Source organism: Hakea prostrata, chromosome 2 (assembly GCF_041222555.1).
Source record: "Hakea prostrata isolate BN-2017 chromosome 2, UWA_Hpros_2, whole genome shotgun sequence".
Classification (NCBI taxonomy): Eukaryota; Viridiplantae; Streptophyta; class Magnoliopsida; order Proteales; family Proteaceae; genus Hakea; species Hakea prostrata.
This window is the reverse complement of record NC_142601.1, coordinates 13,260,568-13,282,076: the sequence shown is the minus strand read 5'-3', so window position 1 is coordinate 13,282,076 and position 21,509 is coordinate 13,260,568. Positions and strand designations below refer to the sequence as shown.

The following is a 21,509-nucleotide window of genomic DNA, read 5'->3' as shown; positions in this document are numbered from 1 at the left end:
TGAAAGAACAGGCAAATTTATTCCTAGATGATGATGATTCAAATCCATCAAGACTCATAAAACCTATACTTCCAGAAAAAATATACAACAATTATCTACAATATATAATAATATCGATTCGTTCCCCATTTCATCATTAAAAATATATATATATTTGTCAGTTCCCATCGGTGAGTTTTTCGATTTTCTCCTGATTCAGCCACGTGAGATACGTAATTCAAGAACTAAACTAAGTCCAACGACTACCCTTTGGTTAGAATATTACAAATTCTAACTTATAGATTAGCCAAATACTCAATATACTCATTCTTTTTTCTTTCTTTTTTTTCTTTTTTTTTTTTTCTTTTGTTAGAACAATCTACTTACATCTACGTCTTGGCAACACATAGGATTATAAGGGTGTCAATCGGTGCGTTTCGTTTCGCGGGCTTTGATACCGTTGACCGTGCCGTCCAAATTTCATTGTGCGATCGGTTTGGTATTTGTAAAGCGGTTCGTATTAAATCGGTGCGACGGTTTAATCGGTTTTGTGGTCGCTTTTAATACAAACAAACCCATGCCACTTTTGTTATTATTTCATTAAGATTCTAATGAAATTATGATCAAACAATCGATAGAATTTGATATTAACAAAGACAAAGCAAATAAATCTAATTAATAAAGACAAAACAAGTAAATCTAATGAGAGGAATGAAAGATGAAATGAAAATTTGAAATAGGAAATTATAGATAGGGCAAAGGTAAAGTGTTTTTAATTGTAAAATTGCATCTATATCTTTTAATTTGGTACGGTACCAATTTGGTACGGTTTTGGTACATACTGACGATAAGAGTACTTAAAACCGGAACCGTATCGAAAAAATTCGATTTCGGTACATACTGTACCAAATTTTGAACGGTGCGGTACGGCACGATTTTAGACGGCGCGGTTCGGTACGGTTAAACGGTTTCGGTATTCAATTGACACCCTTACATAAGATACATGAGGTCTCAGCATCACAGGATATATGATCAATAATCATCCTCTTATCCTTTTTCATAAAATACTAATCAATACAGGATTAGTAGAATCATAAAATCCATATTTCTCAGTGAAGAGATCCAGTATATTAATTATACTAAACTCTCCTTTACAGATGTAGTCGAAATACACGCAAGCTGGTCTGAATGAACCTCAAATCCCAAAAAAAATACTGCATAGAAACTTAAATAAACTGCTCAAAAATACTTATTAATAAACTTCCCAAGTCACAAGACTTGGGCCTCAAAGACGGAATGCATACTGTTCTTTACAGTTCCATCAACTGGCTACATAACAGAAATTTTTTTACAGATTTTTGTAAAGGTTGTACTTCCTCTTTTGCCTAGATAACCTAAGTATGACCCCCCTCATAGATGCTCTCTTCATCATAATCAAATTACAACCCTGTGCCGAATATACAATTTGGGAGGTCGGGGAGAACCAAAATCTTATTACAGCACCTATATATTTTCCTTTATTTACAAATATTGAAAAACTAATTTATACTCTTACCAACTAAACTAATGCCTCTGTCCTCTGATACATTTTCAGAGGAAAATAAAAACTCGAGCTGCTTTGGCAAGACTACCAGCCCTGTTAGCTGTACAATCATCTGTGACTTTTCCCTTGCAAGGTCCTCAAGAAGAATACGAAGACGAAATGCCTATGCGTCTTTCTGCAAACACATTCAAGATGCAGCATTAGAATGGCAAATGGAGAAATTGAACCCCAGAACTGTTCCAGAAGTATTCTCACCTCCGGCTGTGAGGAGCTTTTCAACACGTGCAACAATATGTTTACCATAAGTATATCGCTTAAGAGCGTTCAAATGGACCTTGATACGTGAGAGGATCAACTCGCGGCTCTGATCATCGCAGGTCTCCAATACCTTCTGTACAACATAATTTGCGAATGGATCTTTCATCATGGCCTGTCATTTGCATTTTGTTAGTCTCCAGTAGCCAAGACCAATAGTACATACAAAAACAATGTCAAGCACTTATGCTACATAAACTCCAAGTCACATTACAAGATAGACATCTCAGTTTCTTACTTTAAGGTGATAGAAAGGAGAGTAGGAGGCAAAAGCTTCACCTTTTGATATAACTATAAAACAATATGGAGCGCTAACAATGGAATGCCAGATACAATATACCCAAATGCGAAGTCAAACAATTGGTTCTGGTGAGCCCAGTAACTCCTACGGGATGCACCGCTGCCAATGTTGAATCAGCAATGTTAAATGCAAGACCCACCAACCACCTTTATATTCCTAGGTTGGAAATTTTGGGGAACCCAGGGTTTAGCTATCTAGAGGGCCACCAAAACTGATTGGATGCCCCAGGAATAAAAAGATTCTAAAAAACAGGCTGAAAATATTACGTCATATGTATTTAAATTGCTTATATTATGTCCTCTAGTACTAAAAACAATTGGTGCATGAGTAATTATACATCATATATTGCAAATCCAAAACACTAATTTGGGTCACCATTTTTGCAATATGGTCACAAAAATATTTTTATATAGACCCTTACAAAAGGGTTTTTGTGAAGTTTCAGGCCCTAATTTAGCCTAAATCAAACACAAACCCTAAACCCCCCCCCTCAACCCTACAAAAAAGAACCCCAAAACCTGATTTGACCTATCAAAACACAGCAGAAAAATACCAGCGAGATTTTTGTACTCGGGAAATTTTGGTCTGACTGATACCAAAAATACCAAGATTTTAAGCCTTGGACATAATTTACATGATTTAAGCACCAAATTTTAACAAGATTTTAAACCTTCGCTGATAAAAAGAGAAGCAACAAGCATATTCTTCAACGTTACACGGTCACAGCCTAAAATATGACATAAATGTAAACCCACAAAAGCAACACCAATAATATCTAGTGCAAAGGCATCTTCAATTCTGTATACTACCAAGGAAGTTGCCTAATGAAAAAACAAAAATGGCATCTAAGCACATGCCTTAAATTTTAGACCACTGGACAACTTGGCATCACCAAAAGAAGTTTTAACCTCAAAGGTTTGACCTATCTTCCATCATTAGTGAATGAGGCAACATGCAACAAGGATCAATTCTAAGAACACCCTTGCTACAGTGACTTTAAGCTCATGAGCAAACTCAAGGAACAGGATGGTAACTCAATTTTGAAAACAGCAACATCTGAGCTAACAAAAATTCACCCACTAAGATTACTATGATCTAACATGTTCACTTCCTCAACATCTAAAATAAACTGAAAGATGAAACGAAAGTGATGTCTTTCCATAAGTTTGGAATTTCCCATTGAAAATCAACAGCTACATTATTATAATATCCAGGAAAAAGGACAAATTACAGATAAGCTATATAACAAAGAATTAAGACTTCAATATTGAATTACTAATTCAAAAGTTATTAAAATATTAATACAAAGTTCCATAATGACAAGAGGACATTGTAGGGTGTCAAATGAGTCACAGATCATGAAGAAACTAGCTAACTTTTCATATTTATGTATGTGCTTAGTTTTGACATGATCAAGAATGATGAGATCGAACCAATGTATGTTGGATGAACATGTAAGCTGCAATGTTTGTGTAATAAAAGGATCAAAATCTAGGTTTCGAGCTTGGTTTCAGCAAGCCAAAATCTGAGATATCAGATATCATATCAACACCAGGAGTTTTTGACTTTTTGGGTTAGAACTCAACACGTAGTGGACTAGTTAGAACTGCCCGAAACTGGTTGGAACTACCGAAACTTGTCAAAACCAGCCAAAATTTGTTGAAATTGGGTTAGTAGGAAATGGTCATAACTTGGCATTTATTGGTTAAAAATAACTGAAACTTTCGAAATATTGGTCAAAATCACCAAGATTTTCAAGATACCATCGAAACTCATCATCACCTGGGACTTTTAAAAATAACCCATGGTTTAGTCTCAATGTCAAGATTCAACCAAAACTTCGGCCCATGTCGCTTGAAACTTGAACCATTATCCCACTTAATATACTACAGTTTATCTCCCATTGTTTTTGTTTTCCTTTTTCTTTCTTTCTTTTTTTTTTTTTTTTTTTTTTGGGGGGGGGGGGGGGGGGTTGTGGAGTGTTTGGTTAGGATTGGGGTACTGTACGTATAAGTTGTACAAATAATGAGTTTCAAAACATTTTTTGCCAGATGACTATGAATTCGGGTGGTGTTGCCAGCTGGAAAGCTACCAGCTCATCTTTTGTTGCAAATATTTGAGCATTCCTATGCCATTAGGGATACAGATTCATGAGATTAGGAAGGACTGTTATGCCCCTGAATGGATTCAGAATACGGTTAGGGATGTGGGAAAATGTTGATGTTCAGCCTAATGCTAAGGAGTTGGGGATACATCTAAACGCAGCAAGGGCAAAAACTATGTTTGATTTGAGTTTGTCAGTTCTTCTCTTGGCGTCGATTTGGAGTTTTTCTGGCAAAATCTTCACAGTGAAGTTCTTTTATGAAATCCATTTGTTGTGCACTATGTTTGATTTGAGTTCGTCGGTTCTTCTCTTGGCGTCGATTTGGGGTTTTTCTAGCGAAATCTTCAGTGTTCTTTTATGAAATCCATTTGTTGTGCACTTGATGTGGACATATAACCCACGATCATGAGTACTGCAACTTTTAAAAGCTGGCTGACGGAAGTGTCAACTTGGACCTTCCCCCTGTTGGTTTCTACTCTCAGGTCAGAACTAGGCCTATTCTCTCTGGTTCCGCAAAAACCCTGTCAACTCGAAGCCAAGAAAATCTGTTTGAGAAAGACTCATTAAGTAAAATAGAGCAAAATTCTCACAGGTATCTTCCAAAGTGAAAATCCATTGGGAGCTGCTGGTTCTAAAGAAAGGCTCCTTCACGAAGGAAGATCAGTTGAGCTCTACACCATCTGAAATCGAGTGTGATGAAGGAGGTGGCTCTCAGAAAAAGAAAGATGCACCCATTGTCCAGCCTGGAGATTACTTTCTGTCGTCCCTGTTTAAAGAACCTCTGCCTAACTCAAACCTGGACTATCTGAAAGAAGAAGCGGAGGTCCATGCTAAGGAAGCTGGACTCAGAACAGGTTCAGGGGAGTTCTCCAAGAATGGAGTGACGCCAGACAGAGGAGTTGACAGATAAGGCCAAATCAGTGACTATCTACGATGAATTTTGCTGAAACGCGAAGAATTCTGGCGGTGATCATTCTAGGGAGCATCGGGCTTTTTCTTGCAACTATTCGCGAGACTGGGGGGAGGGCTGGGCATCACCTGATGGAGGTACTATCCGCAAGCGCCACTGTCTCTGGAACCTATCTTTCCTGGTCAAAATCCCCCCCCCCTGATATGGACTCTTTCTGCTTCCTCCTGGACTCCATGTTTTCTAGGTTAGCTAACCATGGTTCTTCCCAGGGCTATATTGAGTCGGATTTTGGCATTCTTTTATGGACCTCTTCAATATAAATCTAGGAATAAAGTTTGGGAATCCTTGTTACCCCTCTTTTCCTCCTTTTCTAAACCTGTTTTGTTGGGACATGATCTGGATGAAGGTCTGTGTCCATCTGATAAGTTGCAGGAGCCTTTAGACTCTCTCCTGCCTTCCCCTCCTTTCTAAGCACTCCTGGATTGTATCCTTTTCTGAGATTTCTGGTCCTGGTACTTATTATACCTAATCAAATCCCCTCATCTTACTAAGCAGAAGCTAGACAAATTCCTTGCCTCCCCCTCCTAGAGATCCCTGTTTCCCAATGCCTCTGTTCTTGATAACTACTAATCCTGTGGTTCAAGGAAAAAACTATTCCATTTTCAGGGGGCATGGAGATGTCAACCCGATTTCATCTCATCCGATTCTCTGCAAGGAATTCTCCAGAGTTAGGTAATATCAATCTAGGAGGTAAACTTGCAAACCTGTCTAGATTCCTTCAACAATGGATTCCTCTATATTTGATGACATCAAATCTGTGAGCTAATCAGGAACTTGAATTGTATATGACTGAGCATGCCCCCGTCATGAGTGGGACCTCTTTAGACAGAAGCAGCTGTGGTTGTCCAGAGCTTATAATGCAGCCAAACTCTTTCGGTTCCAGGAATCTAGGCATCAGTACATCATGGAAGTAGATAGAAATACTAGGTTTTACTATCTGGTATCTCAAGCAAATATTTCAAGAAGAAAAACTGATTTCATTATGTACGATGATGTTTCTGATTCAGAACCATGAATCATATATGTCAGAATTAACTTCTTCTGTTACTCCTCTTTCATTGAATGTCTGTTTGAAAATAATTCTGTGGTCACCAACTCACCCTTTTTAACTTCCATCTGTGATCTTAATGAAATAAAGAATGTTGTGTTCTCCCTTAGGCCTTACAAGGCCCCTGGGATGGACAGTCTTCAAGCTGCCCCTTACCAACATTGCTGGGATATTGTTGAATCTGATGCGGTGAACTTTCTACATAACTACTTTTCTGATCTTTTTTTACCTTTTGGCACAAATCATACATGCTTTATCCCCAACAAGGACAAGGCTTCTGAGGTAACAGATTTTAGGCCAATAAGTCTCTACAATGTCTCTTATAAAATTATTGCTAAGACCCTGCCCTTAGACTCAAACCCCTGGTGCCCAGGTTCATTTCCACTTGTCACAGTGCCTTTGTGCCATCAAGACAGATTTCAGATAAAATATTTGTGGCTTAAGAGATTTTCACCACTTTATGACTATATTATAGCCAAACAGGGTTTGTTGCTTTAAATTTGGACATGTCCAAAGCATATGATCGAGTTGAATGGAATTTAATCCTACACGTGTTTTCCTTTCTTGGCTTCAGTGGTGATGCTGATTGGGATCAGTTGACTCATGGATTAATTTCTTCTGCCTCTTTTTCTGTTAAGTTGAATGGTTCTCCATATTCTTGGTTTCATGATTCTAAAGGCCTTAGGCAAGGATGCCCTTTGAGCCCCTACCTCTTTCTTCTAGTAATGGAAGTTTTGTCTAGACTCCTAACCAAATATAGAAGCCTTAACTTATTGTTTGGAATTAAAATTGCTAGGACTGCACCCGGATATCACATCTCTTCTTTGCGGATGACACTATTTTGTTCTATCAAGCTTCTGATGAACAATTTTTGACCATCAAGGTTGTAATGGAGATTTTTGCTTACTTGACTTGCCAACTGATTAACTTGGATAAGAGCGAGGCCTTTTTTGCATAAATGTACTCCTCAAGATAGACTCAGGCCTCTTTTGGAAATTAAGGAAACGAAAAAAGATTGTGTATCTGGGGACAAAGTTGTTTCAAGGGTAAAAGCAATAAATTGAATTTTATTTTGGACAAAACGAAACTGAAATTGGCCAATTGGAAAGCACACACTTTATCTTATTTTGGTCGTTCTGTCCTTATTAAGTATGTTCTTCATGTCGTAACCTCTTATTTGATGCAATGTTTTTCTATTTCCTAAAATGATTTGCCGACAAATAGTTTCTATCGGACAAAGATTTTGGATGGGTCATGATAGTGATTCCAAGAAGCTTATCCTGGTAGCCTGGGATAAATGCTGCCTTCCTAAGACCATGGTGGACTTAGATTTTAGAGGATCAGTAGACTTTGACAAAGCTCCTCTCCTTAAGCAAGGGTGGAGATTTCTGAATCTAAAGAATGCCATATGGGCAAAGACTCTACAGGCAAAATACTTTCCTAGATCATCTGCCTTCGACAAGGTAATGGCAAGAGTGGGTCTTGGTTGTGGAATAGCATATGTAGCATTCTCCCTACTCTTGCAAGAATGTTGTGCAGAGACCTTTGGGCATGAACCGTGGGTACTATGCACCACAAGTCATAAAGTTGGTACGATTGATCGCAATCTTCAACCATGGGATTCCAGGGTTGCAGACTTGGTGGGACTCAATCAAGAAGAAGGATAGAGATACAGGATCTTTTTGCATCTCCTCTAGTGTCCTTTATTTAAATTCTATTCCTGACTTTTGAGTATCCTTAATATCTTAATCTCCCAATGGAGTTTTCCCAACAAAATTTATAGGCAAAGCATTACTTTCTTTGCGAGTTTCTGATATGTGATATGTCAAATGAGTTTTCTTCCAGGTGGAGGTTCTTTCAGAAGTTAAACATTCATCCAAAATTCAAAATATTTTTCCTAGTAAGTTTAATGTGCAGGGAAACCAGTTAAGGCCATTTTGTCTCAGTGGACATCAATTCCTCCTACTTGTGTTTTTAGTGGAGATTATGCAGAATCATTGTGGGATGCTTTTCTTTCTTGTGAATGGACTAAATGCATTTGAGCGGTGGGACCTTTAGGACTGAGAACACAGTTTCTCTCCCAAAGTTCACTGCTTCATCTTTGCAATACCTTCTCTTTAACTCTTCATTTGATAAACCTAGTGACATGACCAAGGTTGACCCCCTTTATAATTGGGCCCAACACCTAGGCCTAGAAAGGCCCAATCCAGAGCTGGCCAATTACCCCATGAGTATTTTGGTCATTTTTCAGCCCTTTTAGGGTTTAATATGGGTCTAGTTGGAATCCCCTTGATCAAGGGCTATGGATCTGCTTTTATTTCTTTATATTTGGGTTAGTTACTTGTGAGTTTTAGTCCAGTCTTATTTGAGTTGTGGATAAGATTCTTTCCTATTCTTTTAGGAGGGTTCATATCTTTTGAGTTTTCTTTTGTCTAGAATTGGTCTTTGGGTTTTGGTATTGGGGTTCTAACCTGATTTAAGAGTCCCAATTTAAGTGTCTAGCGGTTTCTTATATGGATAGAGTGACTTAGATAAGGGACCTAAGTTAAAGTCAATTAGGAGTAGAGTTAGATTTGGTTTCAAAGAATGTAAAGGCAATAATAACCAAGTCTGTAAATTTTCAGTTTTGATGAATAAAGATTATTGAGTTTATTGCAGCCAGAGTGGTTGGGCAAGATTCCTTTGAGGAAGACCATGTGGTTGTCTAGATCCATCTTCTTCAAGCTCTCAAGTTCAGTTCTGTGGTTCCAGCAAGCGTCTTCAGCCTTCATTCAATAATTCCAGCCATCTACAAGTAGAAAGTCCCCACCCCAATCCCTGCCTCCCTATTGTCCGCAGCCCTTCCCCACACTTCCCCTCTCCTGCGCAACCCTAGAAACCCCTCCCCCTTTCACCATAGGCCTCCCAGCCCCTTCCCCTCTGGCCTAGACATAGAAATCCATCCAACCCCATCACACCTTCACTCTCTGCCTTCCCCTACTGTTACAGCCAAGTCCACCCCATCCTCTTGATTTGGAAGGTTCCTCAACCTCCCCTTTCTTCCCTGCGATAGCAGCAGCTGCTACCCCCCGCTAATTCATCTTCCCCAGCCCCTTTCTTTTCCCTTCCCCTAGGATCACGCCTAGCCTTAGGTTGTTTCCCTAAGGTTATTTTCTCCAATCAGCCTAGTTTCCTTGACCCAGATGAATTCTGCACTTCATCTTCTTCCTTCAAATAATTCCAGAAACCCTAAGTCTATAAATTTCAGATCTGAAATATCTGTTACAGCAGGGTTTTAAAACCTTAGAGTATCCTAAAACCTCCTGATTCAACCTTCCTCCTACCTGGAATTTCCTGGGCAAACCTAAATCCAGGGAAATTACCTCAGTACCCTTAGCCCCGGGTCCTGGTTTACATCACCCACTCTTTGGTGGATCTTTGCTAATTTCATCATTACATGCTACTTTATTTGGGTTTTACAAAATGATGTTATGTTTGATAAAAAAATCCCCAGACCCGGTTGGGTTTTGAACTCTCTATCAAATGGTTAACTGAACAGGGCATTCAGGCCCCACAAAGGGGAACCCCTACTCCAATGGACTTTAAACCTATGAGTATTAATCAATGCACTGGCTCTTCTTTACATACTCTAATCCCCCTTAATTATATGACCAATTATATAATCTCACTGTGTGCAGGGATTTATAGTTCCCAGCTGAGCAGAACAGGGTGGGTTGTAGGGCTTTTTGGAATGCCTCAGACGAACAGGGTGGATTGCTTTTGGGACACCTAATTTCCATTTCTAGTTATGGGGTGGAATGACTCTTAACTATTTTTTTCAAGGCTTTGCTATTGTGCATTCAAAAGGGAATAGATCACGCTCAACTTCTGAAAAACCAGATTTCTGAAATTTGGTACAATGAGCAAGAAGTACTTGATCTGTTCCCAAGACCTGGGGCAAAAGCCAGTCCAATAAGACTAACCCCTCTTTGATAAATATTCTACATAGCACTAAAGAGCTTAGTTTTCATCCTTTTAAAAATGCTTTTCTTTTGAGTTGGTTTTCAAATATGGCAATTCTATCTCTTAACGGAGAATCAAAGACTGGAAAAATGTAACTATATATGAACTCTGTCCTTGTTCTGCTAATTAATAGAAGTTGTTATTTTCAGCCCAAAAAATAAACACACACACATTGAAATAATCTATTGTAAGTTAAAAGGGAAAAGAGGTTCTCACAAACCTGCAAGGGCTCATTCTCCTCTGTCGTACCAAGCATCTCATTCACCAAAAGTTGACGTTCCTCGGGACCACCAAAAGTCAAGCACTTTTCCACAACATTAGAGGCGAATTTCTGCTGACTCATCTTTACTATCTGTCCAGCTAGCTTGCTGATAATCGCAGATCGTTCATCTGGCTTTCCATGTTGCAACACATGCTGAAAAAAAAAAGCAGCAACATCAGGAAAAAAGGATAAACAACAGTAAAGCAAAGAGCAACATATGCGTTAATGGAGGGGGGGGGGCAGAAGACGCCAAGCATAGAAGCAATCAATTCAACAAAAAAGAAGCACACAAGAAAATGTTGGGTACCTGACATGTAACCAAAAAAGTCCCATGAAGGCTTGGCTACGTTCCTCAAACTAGAAATATAGGGGATATCAAAATCTATAATTAAAGGAGAGCCTACATAGAACCAAAAATTCCTAGGCGATGATATATTAAAGAGAGTGAGAGAGAGGGAGGAGAAGTTCTACGAAGAAAACTACTGATGCCAAATGGATATACACAAAAGAACATAGATGCAGATACATGAAGACAACTGGTAATAGCTAGTGTTGCTTGACCCAAGTCTCTGGCTTCCCAAGCCAAAACTATGCTTCACTAAACTGGTTAAAAACTTATGGACGACTAACCTCTTCTTATACAGCAAAGTTACTTGATGCAGAGCAAGAGCTGAACTATGCTTCGCTAAACTGGTCAGACAATTTACCGAGGGCTAAACTCTGGTCCAGTGAAATCACTTGATGTGCAGCAAGAACCCCTAATGCAGGTCAAGTCCAACAACTGTCTCTGCTTGTTCTATGCCATAGGCCTTGATTTCTTGATCTTAGTTTTGATAGGCTGAATTATAAAGCTCAAAAGTAGAGAGTTGAATGGAGTACAAAGATAAATATTTAACTAATAGCTATTATTAAGGTACATTGCCAAATTGGACTTCTTTCCTTACAAACAGTCTAGGATTAAATCATCAGTATATTTGGCATTTGATTCCATGGATTTACTTTGTAATTGGCCAAGTTGTAGGGCATAAGATACGAGTAGAAAGTGAGAAAACGGGATTTCTTTCATCAGTCTAGTTAGACCAATTTAAAAGGGCCTAAAAATGCGTAGAAAGTGGGAAAACAGGATTTATTTCATTATCTAGTTAGATCCAATTTTAAGTGTATTTCCTTTCATATTTTACTTTCCTAGTTGGATTAGGGTTGATGGGAGACCAAACAATATGCTAGTGTAAATTAAAGCAACAAACACAGCAATAATGGATCAAGCATTCGACAAAGAAACCACAACAGACACAGGAATTTTTAACATGGGAAAACCCACAAGGAAACCACAGAACTGTTATCGGAGTCCACCCAAACTTCCACTATCACCAAATGATAATAATAATAATGGGTATACAATCTACATTCCATCTCTAGATAACACTAGAGGAACACAAAGTCACAACCACATCATCAAAGAAATGGAAATCTGAGAGAATGGAGAAAAGTCATCAGAGAGGCTTCCCGTGAACTGCGGTAGAATGATATTCCGACCGTTGGATATGAAGAGCTAGGTGCCATGACCATTCCCTTCAAATTTCAGCTCATTCCAGCAACATTTCACCGTTGGAATCGCCAGAGAAAACCACAAATGCCTCTCTCTCCTCTCTCTTTCTCTCGCCGTCGGAGTTGAAGATGCCACGGCCAAGTAAATCTTCCAATAGAGTGATGAATTGATCTCCTTTCGAGTAGTTTTCGAAGTTGGTCTTGAACATGTGTTCGACGTTGAGAGGGTTGGCAGTGAGGAAGCCATGGATTTTAACAAGCCAGCGGAAGATGACGCTGTTGGTGGCGGAGTGGCTGAGGATTTGGGTGGACCATTCGAGGAAACAGTGGCGGTTCTTGATGAAATCCGGTAGGGTTCCAACGAAGGGGTAAGAGGTGAATCCTGGTATTGTGGTGGTGGTGTATGGTTTTCTCTTTCGGGAGTAGAAGAAGTAGAAATTGAAGCAGAGAGTGATGAAGCTAAAACACCGCCGCCCAGACCTCCTCTTGCACCTCCACCAGCACCACCAATTCCTCCGCCAGTCCACCACCAGCTCCTCCACCCAGTCCTCTGCCAACACCTCCTCCTAGTCCATCACCAGCTCCTCCACCTAGTCCACCGCCTGCACCTCCACCGAGTCCGCCACCAGCTCCTCCTCCCAGTCACTGCCTACACCTCCACTAGTCCATCGTCACCCCTCCACCACATTGGCAATATATCGCAACAGTCGACAAAATCGTTGACTTTGTGAATTTATCGTGTCACTGGCGGGAATCGTGTCGCCCCCCAATGAGTTAGTGACACCACGATAAGTTGCCGTGTGTCGGCGATATATCGCCGACACATGGTACACTGGTTCTACGGCAACAATAGGTTTTCAAAAAAAAAAAACCTATTGCTTGGTTCTTTAAAAAACTGGGCCCCCATATGGGTTAATGGGTCGGACCCAACAAATCTCCCCCTCCGTGCCCATGAGGGAGGAAGCCACAACTTGACTCCTTACTTGGAATCCATGTGTGCAAGCTCCTTGCACACCTCAAACTTCTCTCGAGTAACAATCTTTGTTAACATATCAAAGGCATTCTTATCTATGTGAATTTTCACAATCTTCAACAACTCATCTTCCTCCACATCACGCAACCAATGGTATCTTACATCACTATGCTTTGTGCGAGAGTGATATGTAGAGTTCTTGCTCAAATCTATAGCACTCTGACTGTCACAGTATACCACATACTTGTCTTGCTTCAAACCCAATTATTGGAGAAATCTTTTCAACCACAACATTTTTTCCTTGCTTCTGCAGCGGTGATGTATTCAACCTCAGGTGTAGACAAAGCCATACATTTTTGTAGTTTGGACTGCCAAGAAACAACTCCCCCGCAAAAGTAAACAAATACCCAAACGTTGACTTTCTACAATCAAGGTCACATGCCATGTCATAATTAGTATACTCTTCCAAGACTGGATCTGAACCTCCAAAACATAAACACAATTTGGAACTTCCTCTTAAATATCTGAAGATCAATTTCATAGATTCCCAATGATCTCTCCCTCGAATATCAAGAAACCTACTCACAACACTAACTGCTTATGCAATATATGGTCTAGTGCAAACCATGGCATACATAAGACTACCAACTACAGATGAGTAAGGAATAATTGGCATTGCTTCTCCTAGTAGATGAACATGACTGCTTACTCAATTTAAAGTGACCAACAAGAGGCGTGCTTACAGGCTTAGCACCCTGCATGTTGAACCTTTCAAGCACCCGTTCGACATATTTTTCTTATGACAACTATAGCTTCCTAGCCTTCCTGTCACGAACAATTTACATGCCCAATATTTGTCTAGTTGGCCCTAAGTCCTTCATATCAAAGGACTTGAACAACTATTCTTTCAACTTCTTAATAATAGTTGTATCTTGCCCAATAATCAAAATGTCATCAACATAAAGGAGAAAAACAATGAACTTACCATCGGAAAATTTTCTAAAATATACTCAAGGATCTGTTTGAGTCCTCTTATACCCAATAGCCACCATAAGTGAGTCAAACTTCTTGTACCACTGCCTTGGTGCTTGCTTTAGTCCATAAAGACTCTTCTTTAAGTTGCATATCAAGTGCTCCTTCCCTTTAACTTCAAACCCTTCCGGTTGCATCATATAATTTATTCATTTAAGTCACCATGAAGAAATGCAGTTTTCACATCTAACTGCTTAAGCTTAAGATTCATGCTACCTGCTAAACCCAAAATGATTCAAATGGATGTCAATTTTGCTACTGGAGCGAAGATCTCATCAAAGTCAATGCCCTTCTTCTATCTTAACCCTTTCACCACCAAACGAGCCTTGTGCTTCACTAGCTTCCCAGATGCATCCCTCTTTATCTTGTATACTCATTTGTTCTTCAGTGCTTTTCTACCTTTAGGAAATTTTACCAACTCATAAGTATGGTTCTTATGTAAGGAACTCATCTCTTCTTGCATAGCTTTCATCTAACTAATTTTATCACTGTGGATCACTGCTTCCTGAAAGCTTTCGGGCTCCCCCTCATCAGTAAGAAAATATACTCAAAACTAGGATACCTTTGTGTTGGTCTACGCTCTCTTGTGGACCACCTCATTTGAGATCCTACAACCTCTTCTACTGGGGGCTGCTTCCCCTACTCAATATCCTTATGCTCCATAGAATCATAGGTCATAATCTCTGGATCATTAAGATCAACATGTTCTTCATGAGTAGGTTCTCCTCCTGGAACGGAGGTGGGATCAAACATAACATTCTCAACATGAGTAGGCTTCCAAACTTCTCAAAGTGTGTAATATTTTCAGCTTCACGAAATATTACATCTCTATTTCTGAAAGTCTTCTTCTTTTCTCGATCCTATAATTTGTACCCAAACTCTTCATTTCTATATCCCAAGAATATGCAAGAACCGCCTTGTCACCAAGCTTTGATCTTTGCTCCTTTGGTATATGTGCAAAGTCTTGCAACCAAATACCTTCAGATGAGAGTAGGAGACATCCTTCCCTCTCCACACCCTTTCTGGAATATTAAACTCTAAAAGAGCTGATGGAGACCTGTTCATCAGATAACAAATAGTGTTGGCTGCTTCTCCCCAAAATGGTTTTCGCAACATAGCCATCTTCAACATGCATCTTACTTTCTCAACAATAATCCAGTTGTAAATCTCTGCTACTCCATTTTGTTGAGGGGTTCCAGGAACTATTTTCTCATGTCTGATTTCATACCTAGAACAATGGCTCTTGAACTCTTTTAATGTGTACTCTCCTCCATTATCAGTGCAGAGACACTTCAAATTTTTTCCTATTTCTCTTTTGGCTATGACATGGAACTGCTGAAAATAATGGAATGCCTGGTCTTTAGATTTTAACAAAAACAACCACACCTTTCGTAATGCATCATCAATGAAAGTAATAAAATATCTATTACCTCCTAATGATGGAACCTCAATTAGACCACAAATATCAAAATGTACCAATTCTAATAAATTTGATTTCCTACCATGATACTTTTGAAATGAAACTCTATGTCGTTTACCAAATAAACAATAATCACAAGGATTTAAAAACATACATTTGGCAAGAAGAATCAATGACTTCTTTGCCAGAACCTACAGCCCCTTATCACTCATGTGACCCAATTTCCTATGCCATAGATCAGGTAAGGAATCATCCTTTGCTACATTCAATCCACCTTTACATATTCTCACTCTTGTCTTGTACAAAGAGCAATAAGCATCTCCTCTAGCAACCACCAATAACCCCTTGGTGAGCTTCCATCTTTCATTACTGAAGGTACTCTCAAATACTTTTCTATCCAAAGTAATCTTCGAGATCAAATTGAGATGCAAATCAAGAACATGCCGTACATCTTCCGAATTGAGTGTGTAGCCCATATTTGTCACTATACAAACATCACCAATACCCACAATATTGTAGGCACTAGTGTTCTCCATCTTCACCATTCCAAAGTCTCCTGTTTTGTATCTAATGAAGGACTCCCTAATAGGAGTAGCATGATAAGAAGCTCCTATGTCAATAATCCACTCAACCTGATGATCTGACACGTGCAAACACTGATCATCACCAAAAGGAAGAAGAACTAAAGCCTCATTAAATGCTATAGAGACATTGTTATTTTCATCTTTCTTTTGACTGCTCTCTTCATTTTGCTCTCTTTTCCAAAATCTGCAATTTCTTTTCATATGCCCCTCTTTGCCACAATGGTAACACTTTAATTTTTCTTTAGATTTTGATTTACCACAACTTTTAGCTTTATCACAACCTTTATTAAACTTGTCTCTGCTCCTCCCCCTGTTCTCTATGACAAGTGCTTGTGCATCATTTGAACCCATGGACTTCCTTCTTGTCTCTTCATTCAATAATGCACTGGTAACCATGCTCATTGATAGTTTACCCTCTGGAGCAGAATTGCTAACTGATACAACCAAAGTCTCCCAAGAATCTGGTAAGGAACTCAATAACAATAAAGCTTGCAACTCATCTTCAAGCTTCAACCTCATTGTGCTCAACTAATTCACTATGCTTTGATATTCATTCGAATGTTCAGTAACTGAAGTATTTTCCTTCAACTTCATATTAACAAGCTTTCTCATCGAAAAGCTTTATTCCCAACTTGTCTTCCTCTCATAGAGACTTGCTAACTTCTTCCAAAGTTCTTATGCCAATGTCTCATTTGCAACATGATGGATAACACTAATGTCCAACCACTGTCAAATCGTGCCAACAGTTTTCCTATTTAATTTGGTCCATTCAGCTTCAGACATATCTAATGGTCGATTAATATCACCTTCAACAAGTTCATATAAGTCTCTACAAAATAAGAGATCTTCCATCATAGGCTTCCAAATCAACCAATTTGATCCATTAAGCTTAACCATAGTACTTGAGGTACTTTCCATTTTAATTTACACAACTACCAACCAAGCTCTGATACCACTTTGATGGGAGACCAAACAATATGCTAGTGTAAATTAAAGCAATAATGGATCAAGCATTCGACAAAAAAAACCCACAATAGACAAGAATTTTTAACGTGGAAAAACCCGTAAGGGCAAAAACCAAGGGACTATTATCGGAGTCTACCAAAACTTTCACTATCACCAAATGATAATAATAATGAGTATACAATCAACATTCCATCTATAGATAACACTAGAGGAACACAAAGTCACAACCACATCATCAAAGAAATGGAAATCTGAGAGAATACGAGAAAAGTCACCAGAGAGGCTTCTCGTGAACTGTGGTAGAATGATATTTAGACCGTTAGATATGAAGAGCTAGGTGCCATGACCATTCCCTTCAAATTTCAGCTCATTCCAACAACGTTTCACCGTCGGATTCGCCAGAGAAAACCAAAAATTCCTCTTCTTCTTCCTCCCGTTTCAAAATTCCTCTTCTTCTTCCTCCCGTTTCTTCTCTCTCTCTCTCTCTCTCATTCTCATTTTCTGCATTTTTTCTGTTCTGCAGCAGCAATAGGTTTTCAAAAAAAAAAACCTATTGCTTTGGTTCTTTAAAAAATTGGGCCCCCATGTGAGTTAATGGGCCGGACCCAACAAGGTTATCTAATAGGTTAAGGATTAGGTTGGGTCCTTTCCTTTTTAGTGAAGGGGTCTATTTTGGTGTCAACTATGTCAACAAATGAGGTTATAAATAGATATGTAATTGCTCAGTTGAGTCATAAATTGATGAATTGAACTTTGAATTTTCCTTTATTGCCACTAATGAGGTATCCCTTCTCGTGTGATCTCCTCTCTTCTCTTCTGTTCTTCTAACCTAAAATGTAATTTCGTTTTTTCTTTCTATTTTCATCTTCCTTAAAATCCTAAATATAAAAACCTACCTGCAGCCCAAATTAACAATTGGAATCCATAGGAAATCAATCCCACAACCTATACTTGTCATCCCCTTCTTCAATGAAGAATACCATCCAAGAGCAACCAAACCCCCCCCCCTTTTTTTGGTTGTGGGGAGGGGCGCTTCAAGCTTAGATCTACACCAAACCATTGGAATTGTCCCAGACTTTAGGGATCATCTCCATGTATCGTTACCTGAGTTTGCTTCAACTCTCATCCCCATCCAAACACTATAACCTATTTTCTTGTGTGCCCCAAGAAACTGCCCAAAATCCTAAAACTCTAGTCCCTAACCTTTTGAATTGGTTCTAGATACTAACCCCTAGTTGATCCTATTCAACCTAGGACTACATCATATCGCCTAGAGAATCAAACCGTTGTTCTTAAGGTGCTGCCAAGGCGTCCTAGCTCTAAGGCACGTTGGTTTCTTTGGACCTCCACAATGCCTTGGTTGGCTTACCCACCTTGATAACCATAATCTGGACACCAGAAGGTTGAAAAACTATCTATAAAACAGCTAACATGAGGGAAAGAAAGAGCATATCGGCACTAAAATGATGATGGTAAAGTACTCGTAAGGGAAGCTGACACCATCAAAGATAGGAAACTTTTTGTTATAGCCCATTAAATAAAACCACTTCAAGTAATATTGTCTCGAAGGACCACATTTTCTACCAAGCCAACAAATGTTGTAGACAAGCTGCAAAATTTCACTAGTTTCGGTCACATCTCAATACCAAGATGACCGAGATACCAAAATTTCACCTGAATCTTCTTTTAAATTTTAACCCTCATTTTGGTGGGGTTTTTGGATTATGCTGGCCTGGTTTCGGCGTCCAGCCTAATTTGAGGCCAATAAACACACTAGGAGTGTCATTTTTTCCTAAAACTTAATCCAAAGTGATGTTCTTGATCGTCACATGCTCGACTATATGCAAGCAAAACTAGAAGTCTAAAACATGGTTTTAACCTACGTAAATATGGATATTATGCAAGACAACAATAAGATTTTCATTAAAATGCAACAACAAATACAACAAATAGAACTCAATATACAAGTATGTGTCGGGCTGGATCCATCCATAAGTCATGGAGGAGTACTCTGAATACTGGACATAAGCATGCCATGACATGGTACAGATAAAGTTATCCAAATAGTTCGTCACTAACATAATTGGTTGTGTTAGTCATAATGAATATCCAAAGATGGAGTCCACAAATGATACACCTGATCAATCTCCATACCCATATGCAAACATGCTACTACTATCAGCAAATGAACCACCATATTCTCCACCATAGCCATAAGCCCTATATAGTACAACCCCTTGGAATTTTCAAAATTTCACCGTAATTTCCGAAATTTGACCGAAATTACCAAAATTTCGGTGAAATTAGAAATCGAGAAGTTTTTTATTTCGGTAGGAATTTCATTTCGCCCAGTACTGAGATGGACAAATTTCATTTGCTATTTCTGCCGAAATGTAATACCTTAGTCGCTTTTTTATTTCGGTATCAATTTTATTTTGCCCCGTACTGAGACGGAGAAATTTCATTCTCCTAGTTTCGTCAAAATGTAATACCTTAGTTGTAGATATTTTAAAAAGAATTAGGGTGTCTAAGTAAAAAAAAGCTTTAAAGAGGATGAAAACAAGGCACAAGGCCAAATAAGATCCCAATAGAGGTGCTAAAGAGCTTTGGAATCTATGGCTTACCTTGGCTTACTAAGTTTTTTAATAATTTTGCGAGCATAAAGAAAATGCTAGACGAATGGAGGAAGCATCATGGTTCAATCTATATAAAGAAAAATAATATCTAAAGCTGCAATAGCTATAGAGGGATAAAACTATTAGTCATACTATAAAAGTAAGGGAGGGGATTATGAAAAACCCACTTAAGACATGAGATTGCTATTATGATAAGAAATAATTTGAGAGTCAACCTGACAAGTACCAAAAAAGACAAGTGTTTCAAGTTAATATGTGGACACAATTAAAGAAGGCAATAAATACCCAATTAATTTGGATCAAATCAAGGATCAGCTTTAACCCTTTATTATTTTATATACTTATTATGGATGATTAGACCAAAGATAAGGTTTCCTTAGACAATCGTTTTTGCTAATGACATTGTTTTAGTGGATAAAACCAAAGCCCAAATTAATGCCACTTTAAAGTAATGGAGATCAACCTTGGAATCAAAAGGAAATAAGCCAAGTGGAACAGAAATGTAGTACATGGTATGCAATGTAGCCTCAATGGAGTCAAGAGCAAGCTACCAAGATCTTAGGCCAGAAATTAACTCCAGACTCCAAAGATTAATGGGTAGGGTAAGTTTGGGTATAGCTTGTGGAATGGTTATTAGGTTTGACTTCAACTAGGTTTGAACTAGTTACTACTAAAACTATAGGTGCAACAAATAGATTGTTTGGAATAAGTAAGCATGGGTTGGTTTGGATTAAGTTCAAAGAGTTCAGGCTAGGTTTCAAGGGTTCAAAACACAAAGACGGGGTGATATAGGTTCTCTCTAGTTCCATTTGGGAGACCTAATGAGTTTGGAATGGGATGAAACTTGACTGAACTTACTGCTAGTTGCCTTGGAGATGCTCATCGGGTTTCATCAAGTTTTGGTGGTTAGAACTTGAGTTAACTTGGAGGGGGGAAACAAGGTTTCAATTCAACAATGAGTGTAATTAGGTTTAAGCTGGTAGGTTTTGGCTACAATTGGGATCGAAGGTAGGGGCAATGATGGGGATGTTGTGGCTGTATTATGCAGCCCTAAATTGAAGAGGTTCAATTAGAAGACAGCCTTCCATGATCTTGAATTGAAATGTAAGGATTTAGCGTTTTAAAATTTTTGGGTAGTTGATTAGGATAAATAAGAACACAGTTATGGTGGTTGGATAGTTTTGGATAGATTTTAGAGTAATGTGATTAATGAATGGATGGGGCAGCTTCTTGAGATATGGGATGAAAAGTTACCAAGATGGGGTGAAACTTGGAGAGAAGTAAAGTGGTGGTTTATGGGGATGATCCCTAAGGTACCATTTGTTTGCAGAAGTTGGGTGGAAAAAAAGGGGTGGGAAAAATAAATATGTGGGACCCATACCTAGTGGGATGGGGGGTACGAAAGGAAAGAAAGATTTTGTGGAAAAGTTTCAAATGTGGGTCCTAATTTTGTTGTTTTCCTCACTTTTCCACAAAGTCCCACTAAACATGTGAAATTTTGAAGAGGATGGTGTGGGAAAAATAGCATGCCACAACTTTTTTTGCCAATATTTCCATCTCATTGAACCAAACAAGCTACACTTCGTGATTTCATGGAAAATTTGACTTTTCCTCACCCCTTTTTTCCCACCCAACTTTAGATTCAAAAAACAAACGATGCCTATAAGTTTTGGGGTGGTTCTAACACTCAGATTGGTGTAAACAAGTGTAAGAACATTAAGGGAAGGGGGGGACAAGCTAGTGACTTTCCAATTATAATTGGACTACATCAATGATCAGCTTTAAGCACATATGTTTTGCACTTTTAATGGATGGTTAACCAACAA

The 21,509-nt window shown here is 38.8% G+C and overlaps 1 protein-coding gene across 1 annotated transcript in view; it reads right to left on the bottom strand.

Annotated features, from left to right (window-relative positions):
• Positions 1-737: 737 nt before the first annotated feature.
• LOC149023841 (pumilio homolog 4-like) overlaps positions 738-21,509 on the bottom strand; it is a 30,665-nt gene continuing 9,893 nt past the window's right edge. The window contains exons 8-10 of the mRNA XM_089144316.1: positions 10,483-10,677; positions 1,778-1,952; positions 738-1,697 (exon numbers count right to left, since the gene is read on the bottom strand). Coding sequence (XP_089000442.1) covers positions 1,660-1,697; positions 1,778-1,952; positions 10,483-10,677 — 408 coding nt within the window. The 3' untranslated portion in view covers positions 738-1,659. The remainder of the gene's footprint in view (positions 1,698-1,777; positions 1,953-10,482; positions 10,678-21,509) is intronic.